This window comes from Strix aluco, chromosome 2 (assembly GCF_031877795.1).
Source record: "Strix aluco isolate bStrAlu1 chromosome 2, bStrAlu1.hap1, whole genome shotgun sequence".
NCBI classification, from domain to species: Eukaryota; Metazoa; Chordata; class Aves; order Strigiformes; family Strigidae; genus Strix; species Strix aluco.
In genome coordinates this window covers 53,190,984-53,217,074 of record NC_133932.1, presented here as the reverse complement: position 1 = coordinate 53,217,074, position 26,091 = coordinate 53,190,984, and the positions used below count along the sequence as shown (strand labels likewise).

Genomic DNA, 26,091 nt, shown 5'->3' with positions numbered 1-26,091 from the left:
AAAAGGTGTTCTTTCACCTTATTGAAACAGTCCTGTTGAGCAGGCTGCAGTTGCTTTTTGATTTGTTTATTGTCAAGATGTGCCACAAAGTGGTATGACTTTTAAACTCTTTGGACTGTTTAAAGCCGGCGAGCAGCAGAAAATTAAAGCAAGATATTTATTTCAGGATTTTCAAAGAAGAAAGCTGTCTTCTGAGAAGAGCAAAGTAGGACAATGGCATCTGGAGAGTGCCTTCTGCTAGACTTAGAAACAGATAACTTCATTCTCTACAACATCTCTGTCAACCAGAGTGCAAACCTCTCCCTCCTCAGTGACAACTGGTTCTACCCAGCGTTCCTCTATGCCATCCCCACAGTCTATGGGATCATCATCTTGATAGGCCTTATTGGCAATATCACTTTGATTAAGATCTTCTGTACTGTGAAATCCATGAGAAATGTCCCTAATTTGTTCATCTCCAGTTTGGCTCTGGGAGACCTGCTGCTTTTAGTGACTTGTGTGCCCGTGGATGCCAGCAGGTACCTTGCTGATGAGTGGCTGTTTGGCAGAACTGGATGCAAACTTATCCCCTTCATACAGCTCACCTCTGTAGGGGTGTCAGTCTTTACTCTCACTGCTCTCTCAGCTGACAGGTAAGCTGGCTACTGTAGCCTTGAAAAGAAGTCTGCATAATTATGACTCCATAAAATTCATGATTACAAATGCATATTTTCACGTAACAAGTATATTTTTAACCTAATGAGGGAAAAAGCGCAATTTCACTTAATTTCTGGTGATTTTGAGCACGCTACATGAGGAGGATGCACACTGAACTTTTTCTAGGCTAAACTAAATGTTTGTGCAGCTTAGCTAATAGTCTAGCTTAATTAAAAGAAAAACAAGATCAAACTAAAGATCAGAGAGAGAAAATGCCATTAATGAAGCTCTGTTAAAAGATAGCATGTTCATATTTGCCGAAAAGATCATTGATCCGTATTGCAAGGAGTGTGAAGGCACTGGAGCAGCAATTTAAAGTGCAGTTAGAATCAATTCTTTCTAGTGGCTTGCTTCCTTAAGGCTAATTACATGTGAAGCAATATTTCATGAAATATGTTCCAAATATTCAAATGAGGATGCCTGAAGCCAGGAATCTCGGTTTGCTACAGCCAGTATATTTCTCTTGATCAAACCATTTGCCCCTTATCCAATCAAAACTGATCTGTGCTGTTGGTTCAGAAACTTTGTCTTCCAATAATGCTTGGTAAAAATAACATGTAATAGCGATGCTATTTTAAAATATGTGAAAACAAGTTTGCTTTTAACAAATTACATGCTTCTAATAAGCCAGCTCTATTTTAGATTTCTGTGAGGCTTTGGAAAACTGTCTCGGAGCATTCAGATTTAAATTCAAAAGACATTTTAATTTGGATGTTATTTGGAAGGATGAAGCCTACCTTTCTGGAATGGTTTTAAGTATTTATAGACTGTTGGCTTCTACAGAAACTCCTATGTGCATCAGAGAAGCCAGGATATTTTGTTTCTAGTTTGGATGCTTCAGAAACAGATTAAAGAATACATTACCACCATGCTAAATTTATAAAATCTCACAGAAGTATTAAGATTTCCAATGAGAAAAATTATTTCAGTTTTGTTTTGCTCAAAAAAGACCTGGGGATTGTATTTCTTGGTCACAAGGAAATGGAACTAGGTTTGCTTTATGTAGTCCCTTGCACGCCACTCTGTGTCTCCCCTCCCAACCTACTTCAAAACATCAGACTATTTTTGTTCAGTTTTCAAGGTAGTTTATACACATATTTCAATATACAGTATGTGTTCTCAATGAAAGCAGATGACTCCATAGTGTTTCAGAGACAAAATTGTCAGTATGTTTATTAACTCCTCCATGTTGGTGTACATATAAAAATAGCACTGTCTGCCCCAATAGTAGATGACAAACAGGCCTATGTGTAGACAAAAGTCTTCAAGCAATTTGCTCTAAAAGTGTTGGGAAAATAGGAAAACCGCACCAATCCCCTGGTAAAGGATCACCTACACTTTTACTCCTGAGTTTCACGTGGTGGCTGGATCCCCACCACTTGCTCTGAAGAAAATGTTAGGGAAAAAATGAGTACCTCTCCAGGAAACTCATCTTTCCAAAGCTGTAATGTAAGTTGCTTTAAGGAGTGTCAGGAAAAGAAAAATGCATCATAAAGACTATTACGTTGGATAGATTCATTGCTATCTGATCACGTGCCACATAAAGTAAACGTTACAAATGCTTTTACTGAGCAGCTCATCAATAGCGTTTTTTGCCTGAAGTGAACAAACAGAACAGAAAACAGCAGCTGTGGCAAGCTTGAGGTTTGGTGACTTTAAATACTGAACTTCAGCTTTATCTGGATCCTGTTAACCATCACACTGCACCGGTGATCAAACATTATCACACTTCTCAGTGCCACTTGGCAATAAGGGAGACAAGCATGCATGTGGGAGAAGACTTTGTTCCCATTTCCAAGGGATCATTTTACCCTCTTCTAATGCACCTCTGTCCAATGCAGAAGAAGATAGTAACAAAACTTTTAGCTTTATTAGATCTATGAATCTTAAATCCTGTGCATTGAACCACAAATGACCCTTATCTATTATGCTTGCTGAAGTTTCTGTTTTGGTATATTAACAGCAGTGCTGGGATAATTTTGTTACAAAATAATACAGTCAGCTCAAAGATTTTGTCAGGTCATAGCCTATTAGTCTATTTTCATTTCCTTAAAACTGTCACTCTGAACTCTAGGCCCCAGTATCAATCATGTCAGAATCATTAGGAAAATAAAAGGTACAGGGAAAACTTCCAAGATGCAAGTTGACTGTGACCAGCATAGTGATGCCTGCCTGGGTCTGTGAAGGGACTGGCAGCCCAACACCCTTCTGCGGCCCCTGGGGCAGGGAGATGCTGAGCCCGGTACCTGGGGTGGTTCCATAGACAACCCTTTCCGAGGTCAGATGTGGCATTGCATGAAGGATGAGCAGCAGCTCAGCCCTGCAGGAAACACTTGCAGAAGACAGAGTCATGGTGGTGAGACCAGGGTAACACAAGGACTCAGGAATCCAGCAGGTAACACCACTCAGACAGCAAAAACCAAGCTCATCTCTCTTGGCTTTTGCTGTCTGAGGTAAGGAGCCACTCCAGGATAGTCAGCAAGGTGCCCCGTAGTCCATGGAAAGAGATGCCTCCAGAGGAGACAGGATAGATCACCATGTCAGGATACCTATCTGCCTCCTTGGATGTAGAGAAAGCCTTGCTGCTTAGCACAGATTAGATGCCCATATTTGAGATGGCTAATGTTCAGTGATGTGAACCCTACCTGAGATGCTCACATGAGGCATGTGAATGTCTCTGTTCTCATGAATCAAAGCCATAAACATGGGAGAGAAAAAAACCTCCTAAACCATCTGCTGTGAAAAGCACCACATGGCACTGTCTCCAAGGAAAGGAAGATTTGTCAGTGCACCACAGACCCTTTGTCTATAGTTCATCTCCTGCAAAAAATAATAATAAAACTCCCTCAATTCCAGTGTCCTTCCATTGACAAAAGCAAGTAGGAACAACTGCTGACGTTACCAAAGGTATTGTGGTGATGCCTAGAGAGACCTGGCATTGCAGGAGTCAGAAATCTGCTGTCTAAAGAGTGTGATATAACAGGGTCATTTCCAAAGATGTGACCATTGAAACAATATGAAAGGCAGTGGGTAGGTGTGATGGGCAGATACAGTACATGACAGAGCAGTACGTATGCTGCATGTTACTACAATTGTACAAATCATCTTGGTTGCTTTGGATGACCTTCTGAAATCAAGGGGCACAGTTTTAATAGATGGCACAGCCCACATCATGGGCACAAGCGTATAACTTCCTGAAGAATACTTTTATTCTTTCCATTTCCACTTTCCCATGTGTTAGGCAGGGTTAAGAATACTGAATCTATCATCTGCTGGTGACTGCAAACACTCAGCTAAGTGCCAGTCTCCAACACAGAGCACCTAAAGCTGCTCAGTGGTTTGACCTGCCAAGGCCTAGTGGTTGTCCATAGAACCAACTGCTCACTTGCAAACTTTTTTCAAGGAGAAACAGAGGGACAAACCGCTGGTCTCAGCTTTTCCTGCAGTGAGAGCCTCCCAGCCTTCAAGGTGCTCTGGGTGCAGACACAGATTTGGTTAGGTAGGGCAGAGCTGAGGGATCCCCAGGTGCTTAGGCTGGCTCTGTGTACAGTCATGAGATCACATCAGGCTAAAGGTAGATTCTTTGAGAGAGTGTGCAAGAAAGGGCAAAAAAGAGTTAACAATATTAGAAGTGTATTTTCTGTGGGAATACTCCACTGGCTGCAGGGTGCTTGCATCTATCTAGCTGCATTGGCAGGAGCAGTGGGAGCTGTGGGTGAGACCTGTTTTCCTGTGAGCTTGGCAAATATGCAGAGCAGCCAGGAAAGCGTTAAGGCCTGTGGTGTGCTTACAGTCACCCTCCATGAGTGATAAGGCACCAGGGCTGAGTATACAAGAGCAGGGAAACAAGCAGTCGATGCGTGTGTATGCGTGTTTGTGTCGTTTAGGACTGTAAATGGGGTTGGCAGGGGAAGGACATCTGCCTGCTCTGCTGCTCCGCTCTGTCGAGGCAGCGGATTTCTTCAGTTACTGCTCAGCAAATCCCAGCAAAGAGGGAGTTTGGGTTCATCGGCTGGCTTGCCCTCCTCCTCCTGGGTGCAAGGGAAGGGGTATAGAGGTGCCTGTGAGAGCGGTGGCACCTGGGCCACTGGCTCAGGCAGAAAAGCCAAGGCTAGCTCAGCCAGTGACAGGAAATTAAGGAAAATCTTTGCACAGTAGGAGGAGAAGCAGCCCATTTAATTGCCCTTGTCATGGGAGATGTCTTTATTTAATTGACTGTTTCTCCCATGATTGACAGGGTTTATACATTTGCATTTAAATTACCCAAGCTGTCAAGCACTGATCATGCTTCCCCACTGTTTTGCTGACATAGTAAAAAATCGAAATGCCTTGGTGCTCATGCAGTGAAACCTTCCTGAAGTAATGCTGTTTTTACAAGCACACAGCAGAGTAAGTGTGAAGCGTAATTGGAGTTTACAAGCAGCATCTTCACTTTAAACACCTTGGATTATCTGGATTTTAGCACTGGAAAACCGCAGCAATGCCTACCAGTCATAGCTGCCTGCTGGCCTGTGGTGGAAGGGAGTGACAGTGTAGTGAGACACATGGGGTGACACTGTGCGTGAGGTTAGGTGGCTTACCTTGGTAAGATCAGCTGCGGACAGCAGGAATTGCAGTCATATGGGAGACCTGAAAAGAGGACATTAGCTTTGGAAATGTTGACCTTAGTGCTTGGGTGCCAGGATGTGTGCAGGGATGCTGCAGTGCTTCCAGCTGTGCTGGGTCCCTTGGAGTGGGTCACAGCCACAACTTCTGATGTTCCTCTGAAATCATATGACAGTTTGTTTATCTAAGAAATAAAAACTTCAAACAACACTCTCCCAGAAAAACAGTGGTGAAAGGAAAGAAACAAATCCAGAATTTCTAGAAAGATACTTTTATATATGCAAAAATCTTTGTTTAGTGGACTCCTCTGTGATTTGGATGTCTCCAGCCCCTACTATTACTATTACGTACAATACCAGAGGAGGTGTAATATCCACATGTCAGTGCATTTGTTTTATTTTACAATCACTCGATTATGTCTCCACAAGAGGATTGAAGGAAGCGTGCCACCCTATGGAAAGCCAAACCAGATTTCCATTTAGTTGATTTACAGAGTGACACTATTTTTTTAATACCATCAGTTGTAAAGTGTCAGGTCCATAGTGGTTATGAATTTATTCTGGGCAGTCTAGTCACAGCATTCATGAAATCTCTTCAGGTCACTAAAGCGGTATTTTGGAAAAATTTACTTGTGCTGTGATTTACTGCGCAGCCTCGGGAAGGTTTTGAGAGGGTGGTGGAGAAAGCCTCTAATTCAGTTGATGCGAGTTGGCAGAGTGATACCCCCTTGCATATGTTTTGGATTCACTGACATGACCTCAACCAGAACATTGGTCCTTCCAAGCCAGGGAAGAAAATCGGAGGAGCTCTGAACTCCAGCCCAAAGCCTTCCCTCCCACTGAAGCACTGGGCAGCCCTTCCTCAACCCTTGCTGCTAGCACAGTGTCCGTGCCGCTGGTCTTCCTGTGCTGATGGCACAGAGTATGTACAGTGAGAGATACACGTATCTCTTCAGCCAATGTACAGAGTCTTAGATCCTGTGTTGCTGGCCACTGTGTCAATATAATATAAACACTCTTAGCACCCTTGGTTTTAGCTCTCATTTCCTCAGCCCTGCATCCATCTGCACCAAGAGAAACAGATCAAACAGCACAAACTTTCTGAATATCTTGATTATCAGGAACAGATGGCGAAAACACAATAGATGCACTTCTATAATCAGGAACATAAGAGCTCCCATTTATATCAGTGGGACTGGTGTGCAAATCCAAGGTTAGAGTCAGTGCTAATGTGCTGGAGACTGTCAATATTTAAGCAATCAAAAGGAAGAAAAGTTGGATTACCTATTGTTTACATTTCAGTAAAACCTAAAAACCCTGATCAGTTGTCATGGTCTCGTGGTACAAGGCGCTGTACACACCGTTAATAAGGAGAGCAACTGGCTGCAAAGAATTTGCTGGCTGTGTGTCAGACAGAAGGCAGTGGGCTGGGGCATCACCATCACTGCAGGCAGGCAAGCTCACGGCAGTCCCATTGGTTCATGTATTACTACTTGTTGTTCAGATGTGGACAACAGCCTGGCTGACAAAAGTAGAAGGGAGTTGAGGTGAAAAAGGAGAAGACTGTCCTGTATATGCAGTGAAACATTCAGTAGCTGCTTTGCTCACAGACAGCTCTTTCAATAACCTGTTTTCCTTTTATTTTGAAAAGAGGCTCCACTGCTAGCCTTGTGGAGTCCCCTCACCTTCTCACCAGTTCTGCACCCACATGCCCACCTCACCCCATACCATGTAGGACACCATGGGCCATGAGATCCTGTCTCAGCTCCTGCCCATAGCGGGCTCTTCAATTCCCCCACACACTGCCTGTTTCGTATGACCTCAGGTGGAGCAGGGGATCTTGGTGTCCAGAAGACCAGCCTGTGCCCTGGGGCAGGCCTGGGCTCCTTGCAATGCTGAGGCACCAGAAGGCATCCAAGCAACAAGACAATTGCTGTGCTGTAGAGAAAGATAGAAAGCTGGAGTCCCTTGCAGAAAGCCACCCTCCTGGTGCCAGGCTAGTGATCAGTTTAACCAGACTGCAGAATACTATGGAGCATCGACAGGAGAGCTCTGCCCATCCTGTCCTTGCCTGCCCTCTGGCTACAGCATCTCTGAAGCTCTGTGGGAAGGCAGGACAGAAAACAGTACCACGGCACCCTGAGAGGAAGAACTGTTTCTTCACACCTGCAGACAGCCCTGAAGCATGAGATTTAGACACAGACGGTCGAATGACCTGGGAGAACCAGAGATGCAGATGCTAGACTAGCACCAACTGCACTAGTCATCCAGTTCAGCAGTATTTCTTGCCTGCACCTGTGCACAGAAGCTGCTGAATATCTCATAGGATTTGGATTAAAACAGATCTTTTCGGTGACACAAAGCAACTTTCTGAGTATTCGGACTAAAGGTGCACATATCACCCTGTGTCCCTCATGTATCCAGCATCCTGTTATCCTCACTGCTTAGAACTTAAGTCACATTTCAAATTGAAATTCGTCTGACCTCTAGCCACTGCATAATAATCCAATAATTATTATTATTAATATTAATAATCTAATAATAAATGAATAAATAAGTAAATCATAATAATGTAATAATAAACTAAGAGCATAACTGAAAGGCTGAGAGAGTTGGGGTTCAACCTGGAGAAGGGAAGGCTCCAGGGAGACCTTTCTGTGGCCTTTCAAAACCTGAAGGGGCTTAGAAGAAAGACAGAGAGGAACTTTATGCCGAGGCCTGTAGTGACAGGATGAGGGTCAATGGTTTTAAACTGAAAGAGGGTAGGTTTAGGTTGGACATAAAGAAGAAAGTTTTTACAATGAGGGTGGTGAGACAGTGGAACAGGTTGCCCAGAGAATTTGTGGATGCCCCATCACTGGAAGTGTTTGAAGCTAGGTTGGACAAGGCTTTGAGCAACCTGGTCTAGCGGAAGGCATCCCTGTTCATTGCAGGGAGGTTGAACTAGATGACCTTTAAAGATCCCCTCCACCCAAAGCATTCTGGGATTCTATGATAAGAGCAGTCAATGATAGTGCTAGATTGTTCAGCCCCAACATGCAGCTGAAAGTTGATATGGAGGTGATTGTCTCTTGTGACACGTATGTTTACTGAAACCACAGAAAGGACTTCAGCATCATATAACTGACTTAGCTTTATACTAGCTAGCTCAGGTACTCATTACACTAAAGCCATGACACGGTGAGAATGGCACAGGATACCTCATTTTGTCACGTGCAGAAGAGATGCTCTAATGTCTTCTCTTGGGCTCCTCTTTCCTTGAAAGATTGCTGATTTTTTGGCATAATCTGCTCACTTGGGTCCTAGATATATGATTTTATACCTGGCTGAGTTAAAATGGCTTCTGTTAGACTGTGGCCATTTATCCCAATGACTCTACAATACTTTTACAGTCTGGTCAGCCACTGTGTCATCTGCAAACTTTCCCAGCAAAAGTTTTATAGCCTGCTCAAGGCAGCTGATAAACGCAATAAATAACACCGCGGCTAGAGCAGGTTCCCAGGACCCAGACTAGAAATGGCTCCATACACTGCTACCTTTTACAGGCATATTTGAGGACCTGCTGGGGAGGCCATGGGGCTCAGGGTCCCCACCTGGAATGGCCCCAACTCCCAGTCCAGGACTGTTCATTTTAACCCTTGTGCCATGGGAGAGGGCAGGGATTTCATGGGCGTGAATACGGGAGGGAGGACCACATGTGTCCTGGCACACATGTATGCATATCTACATGCATGGTCACCCATGCCAACATGCCCATGCAGGCTGAGCCTCCCTTATACGCCAGCATGGCCCACACCCTTTTTACATCACCTATAATGTCGTGATAATATAAAAAAGAATACTAAATCTGCCATGCATTAAACAAGACAGACTTACATTAATTATCGTCTGTTAGTAGGATTAACCTCTCCATTATTCTTTCTACAGCTGGCCTTGGGCAACCCAAATACTTGCAGTTTCCTTGGTCACACCTTCCAGCTTTCTGAACTTCACAACTTTGGAGCCAGTTTTCCACTTCTGCAGAATTTCTCCACTTTTCAAGATTTGTAAAAAAATTAACACCAGTTGTTCCCCAGCTGGTTCCTTTAATACTCCTAGGTGTATACTATTCAGGCCTGCTGGTGTAAAAGTGGTTTATGTTAGCAGATATTGGCTCAATCTTCTTTAATACAGCTGACAAGTTTTCTGCTACGTCTGTAGCACTGCACGCATGGTATAGATACCTCCTCCACATTTGGTCTTGAAGACATATATCTAGTCATTGCTTTTCACCTTGTCTCATCATTGTTTATATTTTCACCATTTACGTGTATACCTTAATGATTTTTTTTGTTCCTGATGTATTTAAAAATGCACATTTTTCTGTTACACAGCGACCTTTGATAATTTGTTGGCTCCTCCGGCTTCCCTTATCAGTCACCGACAATTTTAAACTCTGATATTTGCTGTCATTTACTTTTGCTTTTTTTCCCATCTGTTGTATATTGATTTTTTAAATTACTTCTTTGAGGTTTTAGCATGACTCCTCATTTTCTCTCGTTCAGGGCAGCTTTTTGCCCTGCACCATTTTTTCAGGACAAGGTGGGGGAGACAAGGGGGGAGACTGGGAATCAACTACTAATGTATAGTTAGCAATGCTCCCTTTACATTTATATTTCCAGTCAGTTGATCTGAAAGCTGCTTTTAACTTTAGGAAACCTGCTGCTCTGAAGTACCATATATATGTGTGTGTGTGTGTGTGTGTGTATCTAGATCTAGATCTATATCTGTATCTATCTTTTTATTCTCTTTCCACAAAATTAAGATAAGAACACCGTGGCTACTATAGCTTAAGAAACTGCTAATTTTTAAGTCTGTGATGAACTCTTCTTTTTCTGTCAGAACAAGGTACAATATTGATTTATTGCACGTCACAGACAGGACTTTTTGGGTTGAGAAACTACCATTTTTAGAAACTCCAATGAATTTCTATGACTGGGTCTGTGAGTGATCCAGCAATTATGTCATGTGTGTAGGTTACCCAGTGATGCTGGTTTTATGCATGAAAGGTGGTACTTTCAGGAGAAATAAGGCTGATTCTCTAATGAGATGAGGGGTCCATATCTGAGACCCCAGCTTTAGTTGCTCTGATAAGAGTTCAGTCCTCAGGCACGCAGAGCCCCTGCTCCCATGCCACTGACCACCCTGGAGTCTTGGGCTGAGACAGCAAAGCCTTGGATGGAAAGCATCACAGGGCCTTGCTCCTTCCCATACCTGTTGGCCCAGGTGCCAATGCCAGCTCTCCCAGCGTTGCTACAGACACACACCACATTGCAATGCCGGCACCAGCAAGCTGCTCCACCAGCACGTGATCTAGTGCCATGCGGCATGAGCAGGCACATCCCTCTGACTGTACTGAGCATGTAGAGATGTGCACAGTGATTAGCAGGTGCTGAGGAGCTGGGGCATTGGCTGGGGGGGGGGGAACGCACTGGTTTTGAAGTCAAAGGATGTTTTTAAAGGAATGGGTCCCACCCCTCCTTCAGAGCGCAGGTCTCACATCCGTTTGCAAGGACTGCGACAAACTGTGAGGCTGGTCCCATTGAAATCTTTGACTTGGGGCCAGGGTTTCATTCAGAGACTTGGCTGAAGATCACCTACAGGCAATAAATACTGCGGGTGCAAAGTGGGTCTTTTCTAATAAGGAAAGCATCGTCCATGGGACTCCCACTATTTCCTGCAGTAACCTTTACATCCATTGTTTTCCATATGTAAGTTAGTTTATTTCTGAAATATTTTATGCTCTCCATGGTCATGATTATGGATAGCACATTCACTATCAAATGGTTACTATTTAAGCTCTCCTTCGCTAATATGTTGTAAAATTCAATGGTCTCTAAACCACACTGTCTCAATATGACCTTAGTCATTCCCGGACTGAAATTCCCATTTGTCCAGATCACAGGATGATGTAGCAGCATGCAGGTATACAGACCAAAATTTGAACACACGCTTCAGAAAGTGACAACTGTGCCACTTCCATCAATGCCTCCTTTTTCTTTTCATTTAAATGTTAATTATTAAAAAGAGGGAGAAAGTAGGCAGTACCTGCCAATGTATGTAAGACTAGCCCATTAAATATGTCTTCATGCCCATACGCAATTTACTAAAGTAAAGATTTTAATAACAGATGTTCACCCAAGAATCATGCATAATAATGATAATCTTAACTAAGTATGCAGAAAGCGGATAGACCCAGAATAGATTGTTGGATGGGTTAGATAGTCTAGCAATTTTGTGGGTTTATTGAATTGTCTTCAGTTATGAATATTCATAACATTCATGGTGGAAACAACAAAGAAAGTTTGGGGCATTGCATTTCTCATAAATTTCTTCAGATATTTAGTAAGACTTTTTCTTTGCTTTCCAAGTGGAGCTTCACACTCAACAAGGCTCCATGTGCTTAATTTATGCAGCTTTTGCATAGCATCAACTTTTTCTCTATTGCTTGAGGCTTTTTTGCATGGTAATTGAGCCAGTGCTTCATATTATGTGGACAAAACAATAATGTGATACTAGTAGAACATAATTACAAAATTTTTAATGAGAAGATTTTCGTTCAGTCTACTCATGGGCCAAGACCCCATCAATGTGTGTGCATTAAGCTTACAAATGGGAACAGATGACTGAGGATCAAAGAAACTGTGAATTGCACATCTTTTCTCCTTCTTTCAGTTACAGGTGGGAACAGAAGAAATATGTGCTGACGGAGAGGCAGTTCTTTCATCATTACAATAGGAAGTTGTGGGAATTTCAGGAGCTCATTTTCTAGAGCTGGAAAAAACTCAAGTGTTTTCACTTCACAGCAATTTACATGGCTATGTTTGTAAGACATCAATCCATTCAAACTAATCCCTGCATTTTATTTAAGTTTCAGGTTTACATTAGCCCAACATCTCAAAATAGAACTCAGTTTAAACAGATTCAAAAGTTTATAAGCAGATTTCTCACTTCAGAGAAAAAACAGAAAGTACAATATGGCAAATCTTTCTGCCAGCCTGATGCAGTCTAAACAACAGGGTTGGTAATGAAGCAAAGGTGGGCAAGCCTTCTGAAATTTTGTTTGAACATGTTTTAATGCACTTGCTTTTTTTAAACCATTATACAAATTCAGGAGTAGGGCCCAGGATCTTTTTCTGTAAACAGTGTAAGACATAGTAACAGATGATACTATTTGGAGGAAACTTTCCTTGAAACTTAAGTACTCCTGCAAATTCATTTTGGAAGGGCAGTGTCCCATTTCCCTGTAGGAAGGATGGGGAGGATTTTTTTTCTCTTATATTTCTTGCAAGCATGAGGTTCAGCTGCAGGAATATAGGCATGCTTGGAAGGACTGTGTTAAAAAATGGCAGTACGCTTGTGGCATAGCCTCTTTCAGCCATTTTCTCTTGATACACTCCTACTGCTGAAAAAAGGAAGAAAGAGTTATGAAAGCAACTTACTGCCTCTTATTAAGTCAGATTCAATAGATGAGAGCGATGCAGTGGCTGACACATAGTTGCTATACAATCCTTGCTGTCATATTCAGACACCAGTAACATCTCCGACAGCCACCTACCTGTGTAACCAGCTGCCTTCACTGACGTGAGGGAGTGATGTTTCTTTCCATTGCCACTGGCAGCAACTGCAGATATTACAGAGGACACAAACTGTTTTGGTTGAAATTAAGATCAACTGACCTACCACTTGTAAAGAGGCTGCAGAAGGTGGTATCTCTCAGATTTAAAAAACCTGTCTCTTTTTTTGCAACCTGTAGCTACCAGATATACGACGAGGACTGTTGTATGGGCCATCTATATTAGTTTTAATTGCTGACATAAGGGAAGGGGGAAAGACATAAATACAAAGCAAATATAAGAGAGGAAAGCAAGCTAAGGCTGCCTACAATGCCAGCTTCCCCACACAACATAAAGTTACCTCCCTAAAAAAAACCAACAAACAGACAGTGAGACATATGAGCTAAATTAAATTAAAATCCAGGGGAAGCATCTGATTTTCCTCCCATGCTTTAGTTGTTTTAATTTAATTTTTGTGGCTGTTGTAGCAGGCACAAATAAGTAGATGAAGGTGACAGTAAAAAAACATGAGGGATGCGCTCGGGCTGCTGCCTTAAGAATAAGGTCCTTTCTCCAGTGTGAGAACAAAATTACAACCCTTCATATCTCTATGCTTAGGAACATATAGGCAATATAGTTTTGAGGGCAAAGTCTGTTTATACCTCAGCTGGTGTGTATTTTCTTGGCTCATCTGAGGAGCACAAAGGTGGCTATAATATTTTGCACCAGCAGAGAAACTGCATCTAGGAAACTTTGACATTCATTTGGGGCCTTATTTTGATCTGTGTCTTTGGAGAATGTATCTGTAACTGTCTTTTTCATGATAAAGCTACTTCTGTGTTTATATTTGAAGTTGCAGCTTTAGAGTTAAGTGTACGGTATTAACCAATGTTTGCACAGTCAAAGTTTTAGAGTACATTATGTGGTGTTATCATTAGTTACATTATTATTAACACAAGGATAATGACACACTTTTCCAGTTTCCCTGGCATATTCACCTCAGTGGGAAAAGTATTTACCACAGAAAAACCTTGTGTGTGTCACATTTTAGAGGTTTATGGTCATTTCAGTAGTTTCTGTTGTGAGAAACAATTATTCAGTGAGCACGAGATCCTAAGAGATGTATTAGACATTTTCTAGGGTTCAATGGAGAAGCACACACTTTGTGAGCTCCTACCAATCCCCGATGAATTTTGGGGATTAGGTTAAGAAGTGATCCTGCGTTATATGTTACTGAATTATGGTATTCTGGATTGAAGCAACCCTCTCACCAGGCTCCGCTTAGAGGTCTGGAGACTGACCTTGAGAAGAGGGACAACACTGGAGTCACTGTGGCTGGTGAAGTTTGCCCTACAGGGTGAATCCTCACAGTACCTCATGAACTGTGATTATATTAATTGCACTTAAGATAGCCCCATGTGTAATTTCTTTGTGCAGGCTTCTTTGAATGAGACAGCTAGACATAGAGATCACTGGCATCCAGTGATCACTGGCCAGAAGGTCATTGGTAGCTACTGTGCATGAGGCAGGTTGCTGCTTCACAACCACAGTGGGAACAAGGAAGTGCAAGGACTGAGCAGTAGTAAAGGTCAGTGTCTCTTTCATATTTCCTATCAGATTGGCAACCCAGTCATTTTCATCTGAGCCATTTGACAACTGGAGAGAGACTGGAGTTGACACAAGTTCTTGACTGTAACATTTTTTATTCAACTGAATCTTCAGAAGGCATATTTTTCTTTTTAAGTTTTGGCCTTTGTTGTAGGGCATGAATCATACCTCTGGTTTTTAATCTTTTTTGAAGATTTCTTTAAAAGTGAGTCAGGAAAGGAGTTCAGCTGAAAAAAATTGGTATCAAACAACAATTAGAGACTGAATGTGAGAGCAGCAGAGGTGATAAATCCACAGCCATGCCTACATCTACTGCAGACAAACGGAGCATCCAATGTGACATGTACTCTCAGAGACTGTGCTACTGAATGGGTTAAAAATAATGCTGTTGTAAGATTTTTGCATGAGGACTTACTCGGCTGGCCACCTAGGTCCATGGCCTCACTGACCTGTATAAGCATATTCATCACAGAATCACAGAATTGTCTGTGTTGGAAGGGACCTTGAAGATCATCCAGTCCAACCATTAACCTCACACTGACAGTTCCCAACTACACCATATCCCTCAGCGCTATGTCAGCCTGACTCTTAAACACCTCCAGGGATGGGGACTCCACCACCTCCCTGGGCAGCTCATTCCAATGCCTAACAACCCGTTCTGTAAAGAAATACTTCCTAATATCCAGTCTAAACCTTCCCTGGCGCAATTTGAGGCCATTCCCTCTTGTCCTATCGCTTGTTACTTGGTTAAAGAGACTCATCCCCAGCTCTCTGCAACCTCCTTTCAGGTAGCTGTAGAGGGCGATGAGGTCTCCCCTCAGCCTCCTCTTCTCCAGACTAAACAACCCCAGTTCCCTCAGCCGCTCCTCATATGACATGTGCTCCAGACCCTTCACCGGCTTAGTTGCCCTTCTTTGGACACGCTCGAGTAATTCAATGTCCTTTTTGTAGTGAGGGGCCCAAAACTGAACACAGTCATCGAGGTGCGGCCTCACCAGTGCCGAGTACAGGGGTAAGATCACTTCCCTGTCCCTGCTGGCCACGCTATTGCTGATACAAGCCAGGATACAATTAGCCTTCTTGGCCTCCTGGGCACACTGCTGGCTCCTGTTCAGCCGGCTGTCAATCAACACCCCCAGGTCCCTCTCTGACTGGCAGCTCTCCAGCCACTCCTCCCCAAGCCTGTAGCGCTGCTGGGGGTTGTTGTGGTCCAAGTGCAGCACCCGGCATTTGGCCTTATTGAAACTCCTACAGTTGGCCTTAGCCCATCGCTCCAGCCTGTCCAGATCTCTCTGCAGAGCCTCCCTACCCTCGAGCCGATCAACACTCCCACCCAACTTGGTGTCATCTGCAAACTTACTGCGGGTGCACTCGATCCCCTCGTCTAGATCATCAATAAAGATGTTAAACAGGAGTGGCCCCAAAACCAAGCCCTGGGGGACACCACTCGTGACCGGCCTCCAACCAGATTTAACTCCATTCACCACAACTCTTTGGGCCCAGCCATCCAGTCAGATTTTTACCCAGCAAAGTGTGTGCCCATCCAAGCCTCAAGCAGCCAGTGTCGCCAGAAGAATGCTGTGGGAAATGGTGTCAAAGGCCTTGCTAAAGTCAAGGTAAACTACATCCACAGCCTTTCCCTCATCCAATAAGCAGGTCGCCCTGTCGTAGAAGGAGATCAGGTTTGTCAAGCAGGACCTGCCTTTCATAAACCCATGCTGACTAGGACTGATCATCTGATTGTCCATTATATGACTTTTAATGGCACTCGAGATGACCTGCTCCATGACCTTCCCTGGCACCGAGGTCAGACTGACAGGTCTATAGTTTCCTGGATCGTCCTTTCTGCCTTTCTTGTAGATGGGTGTCACATTTGCCACCCTCCAGTCCAATGGGCCCTCCCCAGTTAGCCATGATTTCAGGTAAATCGTGGAAAGCGGCTTGGCGAGCACATCTGCCAACTCTTTCAGCACCCTTGGGTGTAACCCATCCAGTCCCACAGACTTGTGTGCATCCAAGTGGTATAGCAGGTCTCTGACCACCTCCTCTTCAACTGTGCTGACCTCATTCTGCTTCCCCTCCCCATCTCCCAGCTCATGAGGCTGGGTGTCCAGGAACAGCCAGTTCCACTGCTAAAGACTGAGGCAAAGTAGGCATTGAGCACCTCAGCCTTCTCCTCATCCTTAGTTACCATGTTTCCCTCTGCATCCAGCAAAGGAGGGAGATTTTCCCTAATTCTCCTTTTGCTGTTAACGAATTTATAGAAACAATTTTTGTTATCCTTAACAGCTGTAGCCAAGTTGAGCTCTAGTTGTGCTTTGGCTCTCCTAATGCTCTCCCTGCATAACTTCACTACATCTCTATAGTCTTCATGAGAGACCTGGCCCCTCTTCCAAAGGCAATAGCTTCTCCTTTTGTTCTTGAGATCCAGCCAAAGGTCCCTGTTTAGCCAGGCCGGTCTCCTTCCCCGCCTGCTTGTTTTTCGGCACACGGGAACAGCCTGCTCCTGTGCCCTCAAGACTTCTCTCTTGACAAGTAGATTGACTTCTCTTGAAGCTGATTGACAGCCAGCTGAACATGAGCCAGCAGTGTGCCCAGGTGGCCAAGAAGGCCAATGGCATTCTGGCCTGTATCAGAAATAGCGTGGCCAGCAGGGACAGGGAAGTGATCTTACCCCTGTACTCAGCACTGGTAAGACCGCACCTTGATTACTGTGTTCAGTTTTGGGCCCCTCACTACAAAAAGGACATTGAATTACTCGAGCATGTCCAAAGAAGGGCAACTAAGCCGGTGAAGGGTCTGGAGCACATGTCGTACGAGGAGCGGCTGAGGGAACTGGGGTTGTTTAGTCTGGAGAAGAGGAGGCTGAGGGGAGACCTCATCGCCCTCTACAACTACCTGAAAGGAGGTTGCAGAGAGCTGGGGATGAGTCTCTTTAACCAAGTAATGAGTGATAAGACAAGAGGGAATGGCCTCAAATTGCGCCAGGGAAGGTTTAGACTAGATATTAGGAAGTATTTCTTTACAGAACGGGTTGTTAGGTGTTGGAATGGGCTGCCCAGGGAGGTGGTGGAGTCCCCATCCCTGGAGGTGTTTAAGAGTCAGGCTGACATAGCGCTGAGGGATATGCTATAGTTGGAAACTGCCAATGCTAGGTTAATGGTTGGACTGGATGATCTTCAAGGTCCTTTCCAACCTAGATGATTCTATGATTCTATTCTATGATTCTAAGTATGTCCAGCCTTCCTGGACTCCCATATCCTTCAATGCAGCCTCCCAAGGGATTTTGTTAATCAGTCTTTTGAACAGGTCGAAGTTAGCTCTCCGGAAGTCTAAGGTGGCAGTTTTACTAACCCCTCTTTTTTTGTTTCTCGAAGGATTGAAAACTCAATCATCTCATGATCACTGCACCCTAGACAGCCTCCAACCTTTACTTCCGCCACAAGCTCTTCCCTGTTCACAAGAAGCAGGTCCAGGAGGGCACCTCCCCTGGTCGGCTCACTCACCAGCTGTGTGAGGAAGTTATCCTCCACACATTCCAAGAACCTCCTGGCTTGTTCCATCTCTGCTGTGTTGTATTCCCAGCAGATATCCAGGAGGTTAAAGTCCCCCACAAGAACAACGGCAAGTGACCACGAGACTTCTCCCAACTGTCTATAGAAAGCCTCATCCACCTCACTGCTTTGGTTGGGAGGTCTATAGCAGACTCCCACAGCAAGATCTGCTTTATTGGCCCTTAACCTAATCCAAACACTCTCAACCCCGTTATCACTATACTTGATTTCTGAGCTGTCATAGCATTCTCTTACATACAGGGCCACTCCACCACCTCTCCTTCCCTGTCTATCCCTCCTGAAGAGCTTGTAGCCATCGATTGCAGCACTCCAGTCATGTAAGGCATCCCACCACGTTTCTGTTATAGCTACTATGTCATAGTTCTCGTGCTGCATCATGGCCTCAAGCTCCCCCTGTTTGTTGCTCATCACCATCCCCTTCAAAGAGGATTGGGTTATTCAAATGCCAGATGTTAAATATGGGAAAGTTATGTGCCTCAGGCTAACTCTTTGAAAAAGAAGTTGCAGAGGACAAAGCTGTGGAAAGCTTGAAATAATATTTGACACACAAGCTGGAAATACAGATGATGAGAAACAGGACAAGCTGCTGCTCAAATCCAGTCTACCTTGCTGAAGTTCTTAAGAAGTGTCAAATAAATCATAAAATCCAGGGTTGACCCTATCAGGAAAGTGGTGTGAAAAAGTAAAGGAATGAAGGAGTTTCTGAACCCCACTCAGAAACCAACCAGAAGGTGCAGCTTTTTCACTCCCTGAGCACCAGTCACATGCAAATCTTCCAGTGGTGTCCGAGCCCAAGCCCCAGCCCAGGGGTGGGGGTCTGATCGCTCGTGCGTGCTCCTCTGTGCACACACAGAGCAGCCCTTGCAGCTGCTGTCCCGAACCCAAGCTGGCATGGGAGAGCAGAGCTGCTGAGGCACAAGCTGGGGAGAGACCCATCAACACATCGGCAAGGTGACTGGAAATGGAGACTCCCACCAGATCAATACTGATCAATTAAGCATTAAGACTCAGAGTATAACATAGATTACTGAAGATTTCTGAATAAATTAGCCCACTATCAAAGAAGTCATGCAGATAGTCATCAAAATAATTTGATTCAATTGTCAGGCTCTTAAGCAAATATCTACCCGTGTTCCTACATCTTACATTTTCAAAACCTGTTTCTAGCTTTGGTTTTTTTCTGGTTTACCTTTTTGTGCTTTCAACCTCATGGTTTGGGTCTACACTGAGCCCCTTGCAAGCAAGCCATCTCTCAGATCTTCTTTTATATGTGCTATAGCAGGCTTTAAAAAACAAATTTTAAATGCCTAATAATCAGTGACAGCATTCCAAGCCATTTCTAATTACATTCTTTCAAAATTATACTGTTTGAAAATACCATCTTTAATTAAAATGTACTAATAAAATGAATTAACTTTCTGACTGTCCCTATTCTATTAATGTTAGTAAAAAAACCCCAGAGTCTCTCTTTTTCTGTATTCTTCAATGCATTCATGTTACTGGAAAGTAATACTGGAAAATATTTTCTCAGCTGGCTATATCATGTAAGAAAATCCCTGAAATAATTATGCTAACATGCCATGTTGATAAGCATACAATAAGCACCTGCTGAAATACCTTTGAATTAACTAAATTTATTAATATCTTGATATGTAATTAATTTCCCTTTGCATTTATCTTCCTTAAGGTTTACTGAAGATGTTCAGTTAGCTAGTGTTTCCATCAATAATCTATAACTGGTGAATCAGACTATAAATTGAGCTATTTCAGCTACATTGTTGTAGTAATCTGCCTAGCTTTTCCATTTTATTACTGCAATAGTTGTAACATCATATTTGTTTAGCTGCTGTGATTTTCTTCACCTGAGATGATGATCTTGCACTGGAAGATTGTGCTTTGTAGTATGACATCACTTAATTCCCAGCTTCATAATACAAGTTAAAGAGGTGCTAAGCAAGCCTGAAAAATACTGTGTCTGGCTGTTGCAGCTGTATAGCTGTAATAAAAGGGAACTGGAGATCTTGGAGAATAAGTGGTTAAACAGAAGACTATTGAGCAAGGTGTCTGCGGTCCATTAAAGAAAAAAATTATCTGCACAAGACACCTGTGGGATTGCATGAAGAAACATCTGCAAATGATGTCATGTCCAGAGTGAGTCTTTATAAAACTATACAAATACATGTAAATGTAAGTATGTATGTACTTATGTATACATGTATATACATGTATATGTCTAAAATATATGTGTATAAATATATGTGTGTATGAAATATGCACACAGAGATGTACACACATATATACATACACAGAGAGAAAGGATAGGCATGCTGAACAGGGTAATGCTCATAACTAGAAGTTGAATGTGTGTTTATCCTGCAAATAAGGGAATTACCCAGTTAAAACAGTGCAGGACTGATAGACTCTTCTCTTAATGCTGAATGCTGAGCTTTAGGATGGGATATATAGTATGTGGGGAATCAGTCACGTACATGAAGTGTCCCTGGTTTGGGCTGCCAGGTGGCTGGACCCTGCTGTGTGCTGCCTGGTCTCGGGCAGGGAGTTATGCTTGCTACCTCTGCTTCCACCCCAGTGCCCAATTCAGCTGACTGAAAGAGCAGGGGTCCTGCTAGGAACTTAGAAACAGATGCCAGAGCAGCCCTATGGGGATGAACCCTGCCATGCCAAAAGTGGGCTGTGACAGCATAGGACCCAGGCACCCGTCAGTCCCCAGGGAGCTGACAGTGACCAAGGGACCAAATGGGCCATGGGCAGTTCGAGGTAGATCCTACAAAAAACATCCAACTGATTGTAATTGTTATGATAATGATCCTAAATAATAATTTATGAAGCCTGTAGATATTCCTTCTTAATTATCTTTTTTTCTTCTACTGTGTTCCTTAAATGCATATATGAATCATGATTTACTTGGAGTGTATGCTCCTTCCAAAGCAGGGCTCCAGCAGGTATGAAGCTCTTCTGTTTTATGGTCCTCTCATTGCACACATTAGGTTCAAATAAGTTTGCTTCTTTCATTTTCTTGGATTCTAAAATACAATTTTCTGAAAGGCTGAAATGATGAAAGACAAAATTGCAAATCAAAAGAAGTATTCTACATATCTAGCATAGCAAGCAATAGTATTTTTTCCTCAAGAAAGTCAGTTAACAGCTCTGGCTACTTAGCCTGGCTGCATTGAGTTATGGACAACTGTTAATTGCCAGCTGCACCACCAAACAGCAATTAAAATGAGGAACATGCTCTTTGTAGCTTGAGAAAACATAAGATTTGGCTTGCAGGAGGCCAGTGTACTCACAGCTCAAAATGAAATGTGTGGCAAAACCTCCATTCAGATCCTTCAACACTATTCTGTAAAGGGGTGCAAACTGCTTTTGAAGAGAAGTCTATGATTGCACTTCCTATCTTAATGCTATTTGGACACATACATATTAATGTCAGGCAGCACCATGCTTTGTTGGGTCGATTACAAATTAAATGAACTCAGAATCAATACACATGAAACTGAATGGACACATGACAGGTGGCTCTGGTTTAAAATGAGAAATCTATTGAAAACATTGAAATTTAAAACATCAGAAAAAAATTCAGTCCTGAGTAGAGGAATTTTGTTTGGGTTTTTTTTCTCTAAATGGAAAGAATGAGCAAGAATAAAATGTCTGAGTGTTGAGGTCAATAAATTATTTCTCTCTTTTTTATTTTTTAGGTATAAAGCCATAGTAAGGCCAATGGAGATCCAAGCATCCCATGCACTGATGAAGATTTGTGTGAGAGCTGCTATAATCTGGATCGTATCAATGTTGCTTGCCATCCCTGAAGCAGTGTTTTCAGATCTGCACCCTTTCCATGACAAAGGGACTAATAAAACCTTCGTCAGCTGTGCCCCTTACCCACATTCAGATGGGCTGCACCCCAAAATTCACTCAATGGCATCATTTCTCATCTTTTATATCATTCCCCTATCTGTCATTTCAGTATATTATTATTTCATTGCTAAGAATTTGATCCGGAGTGCTTACAACATCCCTGTGGAAGGAAACATGCATGTGAGGAAACAGGTAGAGACTTGACTTTCTTCAAAAATCCACATTCCCCGTGAATCTGGGACTAAAGAGTGCGCATACAGGGAAATTTACACTGGGACAGACTGCATCTGTTGTGCTATTTTTAATAGATTATGTGAGCTAAAAAAATTAAAATGGTTGACACAAGCCATGGCACAGTGCTAAACAGTTAAAACATCTTCTCCTGTTTCCAAGTTCAGAGATTTTGGCAGGGTGGTTACCATGCAAACACATGCCAAAGCCTGGGAAGGTATTGAATAGGAGGCAGGGAAAGAGGCAGAGCTGGGGTTGGTGTTTGGAGATTGAAGCTGAGGGGTGACACAGCAGAAAATCAAAACTTCTCAAAGTTGCTTTGTCAGAGTGAGGACCTTGGATACAGCCTTGCTCTGCGAAACAGTCCCTCTTCACACAGAGGGAAATGCTAGCTCTGTAATTTGGTCCTCTGGACTGAAAAGCAAATGGGACACAGCAATGAGGGAGTGGGAGTGAGGAAAGCCCCTTCTGCAAGGGCCCCCCAGGGCCAGGGTTACCAGTCGGTCGGTCGGTCAGGGCGGGAGGAGCGCACCTGCTCTGTGAGAGCGGCGACGGCTTCTGCGCTCGCCGTGGCCTCAGCTGTCCTCTGCTGGTGCTGTGCTGTGCTGAGAAATCAGTACAGGCTAGGGAGGGACTGGGGGAGTGCAGACCAGAGGAGGATGGTGGTGGGCACAGGGTCCCCAGGAAGGAGGACAGAGCAGGACCGTGTGGGGTCCCCATAGATGCACCAAAGTTTTATGTCTTGTGGATGGCGTGATCTTCGCAATGTGAAGTCTCAAGAGAAAAGTAGAGTCCTGGTTTCTTCCCTTTGCTCATTATAATTCTCCTTCTATTGTCTCCAGGCAGGAGTGGTGTTGGACAGAATAGCCTGTCCACCCGTTATTTGCCCTCTAGTAAGTCAGACTGATCAATCTTCTTCTGGTCCAGTAGCTGGTAACCTCAGGTTTCACCATAAGACAGTCTTTGATTTATGTAAATAGGCCATTTTCTCCAGAATAATAGAGTCTTTTAATCTTTCCTTTGTACTCTTGAAAGCAGAGCTACTTCTGTTACTGTCACTCTTGAGTGTTTTTTTATAAGACTCCCCAAACCACCCCACCACAAAGCTCACTGTTGGGCTGGCTCAGCTGGGACCCATGTATTTCAAGTGCTTCATGCTCTGTCTGAAAATGTGTGGCTGAAAATGTGCGAGTCCTGAACCAAGTGAGGGGATTTAGCCAGGATTTGGCCAAATGAACTCCAGCCTTTCAATTGGAGACTGTTTCCTCTTGACTGCTCCTTTTGTAAGCAACTGGAGAGAAAAAGAGTCATCTCCAGGAGGAAATCCAAATCCTGCATGAGCAACTGGGTATTTCAGGTCAGTGCTTAAATTTGAATGCATCTGAGCCTTAGGTTGTCCAAGTAAGAAAGTATCAGCAGGATAACTTGTTTCTAAATAATTTATTTACCTTGATATATTTAGCTTATTTACCTTACCTCTCTTCCTTTCAACTGAGGTGTGCTTCAACCTAAGCTAAACTGACACAAGCCATTCTTCAGCTGAACAAATGTCCATATAATTGCACCCAGCTGACATCTCCACCTTAAGCTGACCTAACGCTATCATCTCACACATCCATCAGGTGCTAAGGTGAAACAGCAAGGCTGGAAAGCTGTGTTTTTTTCCCATTAAATGACGTGCGATCCCTGAAAACCTCCTTTTCCCCTTCTGAATGTGCATAAATCCTTTTCCCCTGCAGGCAGTTTTTCTGCTGATTCGATGACTGTTTTGATTAGTGATGATAAAGTGAGTAGTAAAAGCAGCCCTTTCCCCCTTTAGTTTTGGGGAGAGAGCTCTAAAGAAAGCAAAAGGCCAGACTGCAGTCTAGCACTATCAGTCCATCATTCCTGTCCTGTAGTGCATTCAGGAGCTATAGGTCTCCATCTGAGAAAACTGGTATCGATTTCTTTATTGCGTTGCTTCCTTTCTTTATAGTGCAGATGTGGCCTCAATAGCCCTATATCAAATTAAGGATACATTTAAAAAGAATATATGGTTTAGCCAAGGAGAACCCTTTCTCAAAGGATTTAATTTTCAGCCTGCTCTCTGGAGACATTATCATCTGGTACATGTCAATCCTTCTGAAGCTCAATGGCTGATTTTGAGTTGGTGCCGTTAAAGGGGTACAAAATAAAGTCAGAATGGTTTTGTTGGGTCTCTTTTGCCTACTCCCTGCTTGCAGCTGTCCTAAGACCAGCCTGTGTGAGCTGCTTAGTTTCCGATTTACCTGTGCAGCTCAGAAGGGGAGTGAGGATGGGGAAGCATCCCAGGAGCCTGGCCAGGCACCCCAGCTGCAGGAGCAAGGGCAGCAGGGCAGGGGACAATTTCAGGCCATTCAGGTCACATTCAGATACAGGGAGTGGGTGACAACAAATTCCCTAGGAGTGCCTGGGAAGAGATGCAGGGATTAGCAGAAAGGAGAACATTATGAAGCCCCAAGAAGTCAGCAGTGTTACACTTTCTGTGACTGCAAACTTCTGGCTGCGCAACCTCTCCCAGGGAGCAGTTTATTTCAGCAGGTCTTTCTGGACAACTCTGTCCTCTCCTTTTGGGTGACCTCCATCATGGCTCTTGTCTTCATTAGGAAGAAAGATGTGTTTTTCAGTGCCATTGTTATCTTAGTATGCAGCACTGGTGGACAAAATACAAGGTACAGTTTACCTCAGCTCCCCTCAGTTGAGCAATACCTTTGGGTTGACTCCAAGCCTGTACATGTAAGTAAAACAAGTGGCTTGTCTGCATGAAGGTTATACTGTGTGCTAGCTGACACTGTAAAAGCACCTTTCCCTGACAAAGCTCAAATTATGCTAAGAGAGGTGGTCATCTATCTATTCACCACCTACATCTGTCTTCTTGTGGCCCCAGCTTTTTCAGTGGATGGGTCCAATTCACCACTGCCTCTGTGTTTCTCCAAGTGCAGAATTTCCTCTCTCGGTTTCTCTGGCTCCTTCAGCCTCTGAGTGCTGCATTTGGTCTCTAAGGGCCATGAGCTGTTGGCAGCACTTTTGTGTACATATACCACATGGCCCCAAGGCAGAAGGTCCTGCCTCTGGAATCTGTGAAATATCCCAGACCCCTACCCCATAATTAATAATAATATTAGTAATAATAATAAGTTAATATATATAAATTACATATGATTGTATATATTATAGGTGGATAACTAATGCAGGTGTCTGCACTTTTGTTGCCTGAGCTGGGATTTTACAGAGTGACAAGCCATTGGAATTTTATCTCTAAACAGGAAAGGAAAGACTACTTCCTTATGTAATAAATTTTCAGAATTATTTGTTTTTAGGGGAAAGGGATTGAGGAGAGACAAAAAGGCTTCACCTGCGGTCCAGGTTGCCCTGCGCTGGCCATGCTGCCTGCCATGCACTAGCTCCAGAGCTGCAGCACTGGAAAAAATAGTTAGTTACTGGTCTGAGCTAGGAATAGCTGCTAATCTGTATTTCTCATTCTTCTTCCAGATTGAATCCCGTAAACGCCTGGCCAGGACAGTACTGGTCTTTGTGTGCCTCTTTGCCTTCTGCTGGCTTCCCACTCACATCATCTATTTATACCGGTCCTACCACTACTCAGAGGTGGACACCTCAGTGCTGCATTTCATTTCCAGCCTCTGCGCTCGGATCCTGGCATTCACTAACTCTTGTGTCAACCCATTTGCTCTCTACTTGCTCAGCAAGAGCTTTCGGAAACAGTTCAACAACCAGCTGTTCTGCTGCAGAGCTCGTCTCCTCATCCGGTCCCAGAGCATGGCCAGGAGCACGACACGAATGACTTCCCTCAAGAGCACCAACCATTCCCTGGCCACCTTCAGCCTTATCAACGGCAACCACATCTGTCACGAAGGCTATGTCTAA

General features: G+C 43.6%; 1 protein-coding gene across 1 annotated transcript; it reads left to right on the top strand.

Moving 5' to 3' along the window:
• The first annotated feature begins 213 nt into the window (after positions 1-213).
• On the top strand, positions 214-26,091 carry GRPR (gastrin releasing peptide receptor). The gene is made up of 3 exons (XM_074816889.1): positions 214-632; positions 21,798-22,149; positions 25,699-26,091. Exons 1-3 carry the CDS (start codon positions 214-216, stop codon positions 26,089-26,091), a joined length of 1,164 nt encoding a protein of 387 aa, XP_074672990.1.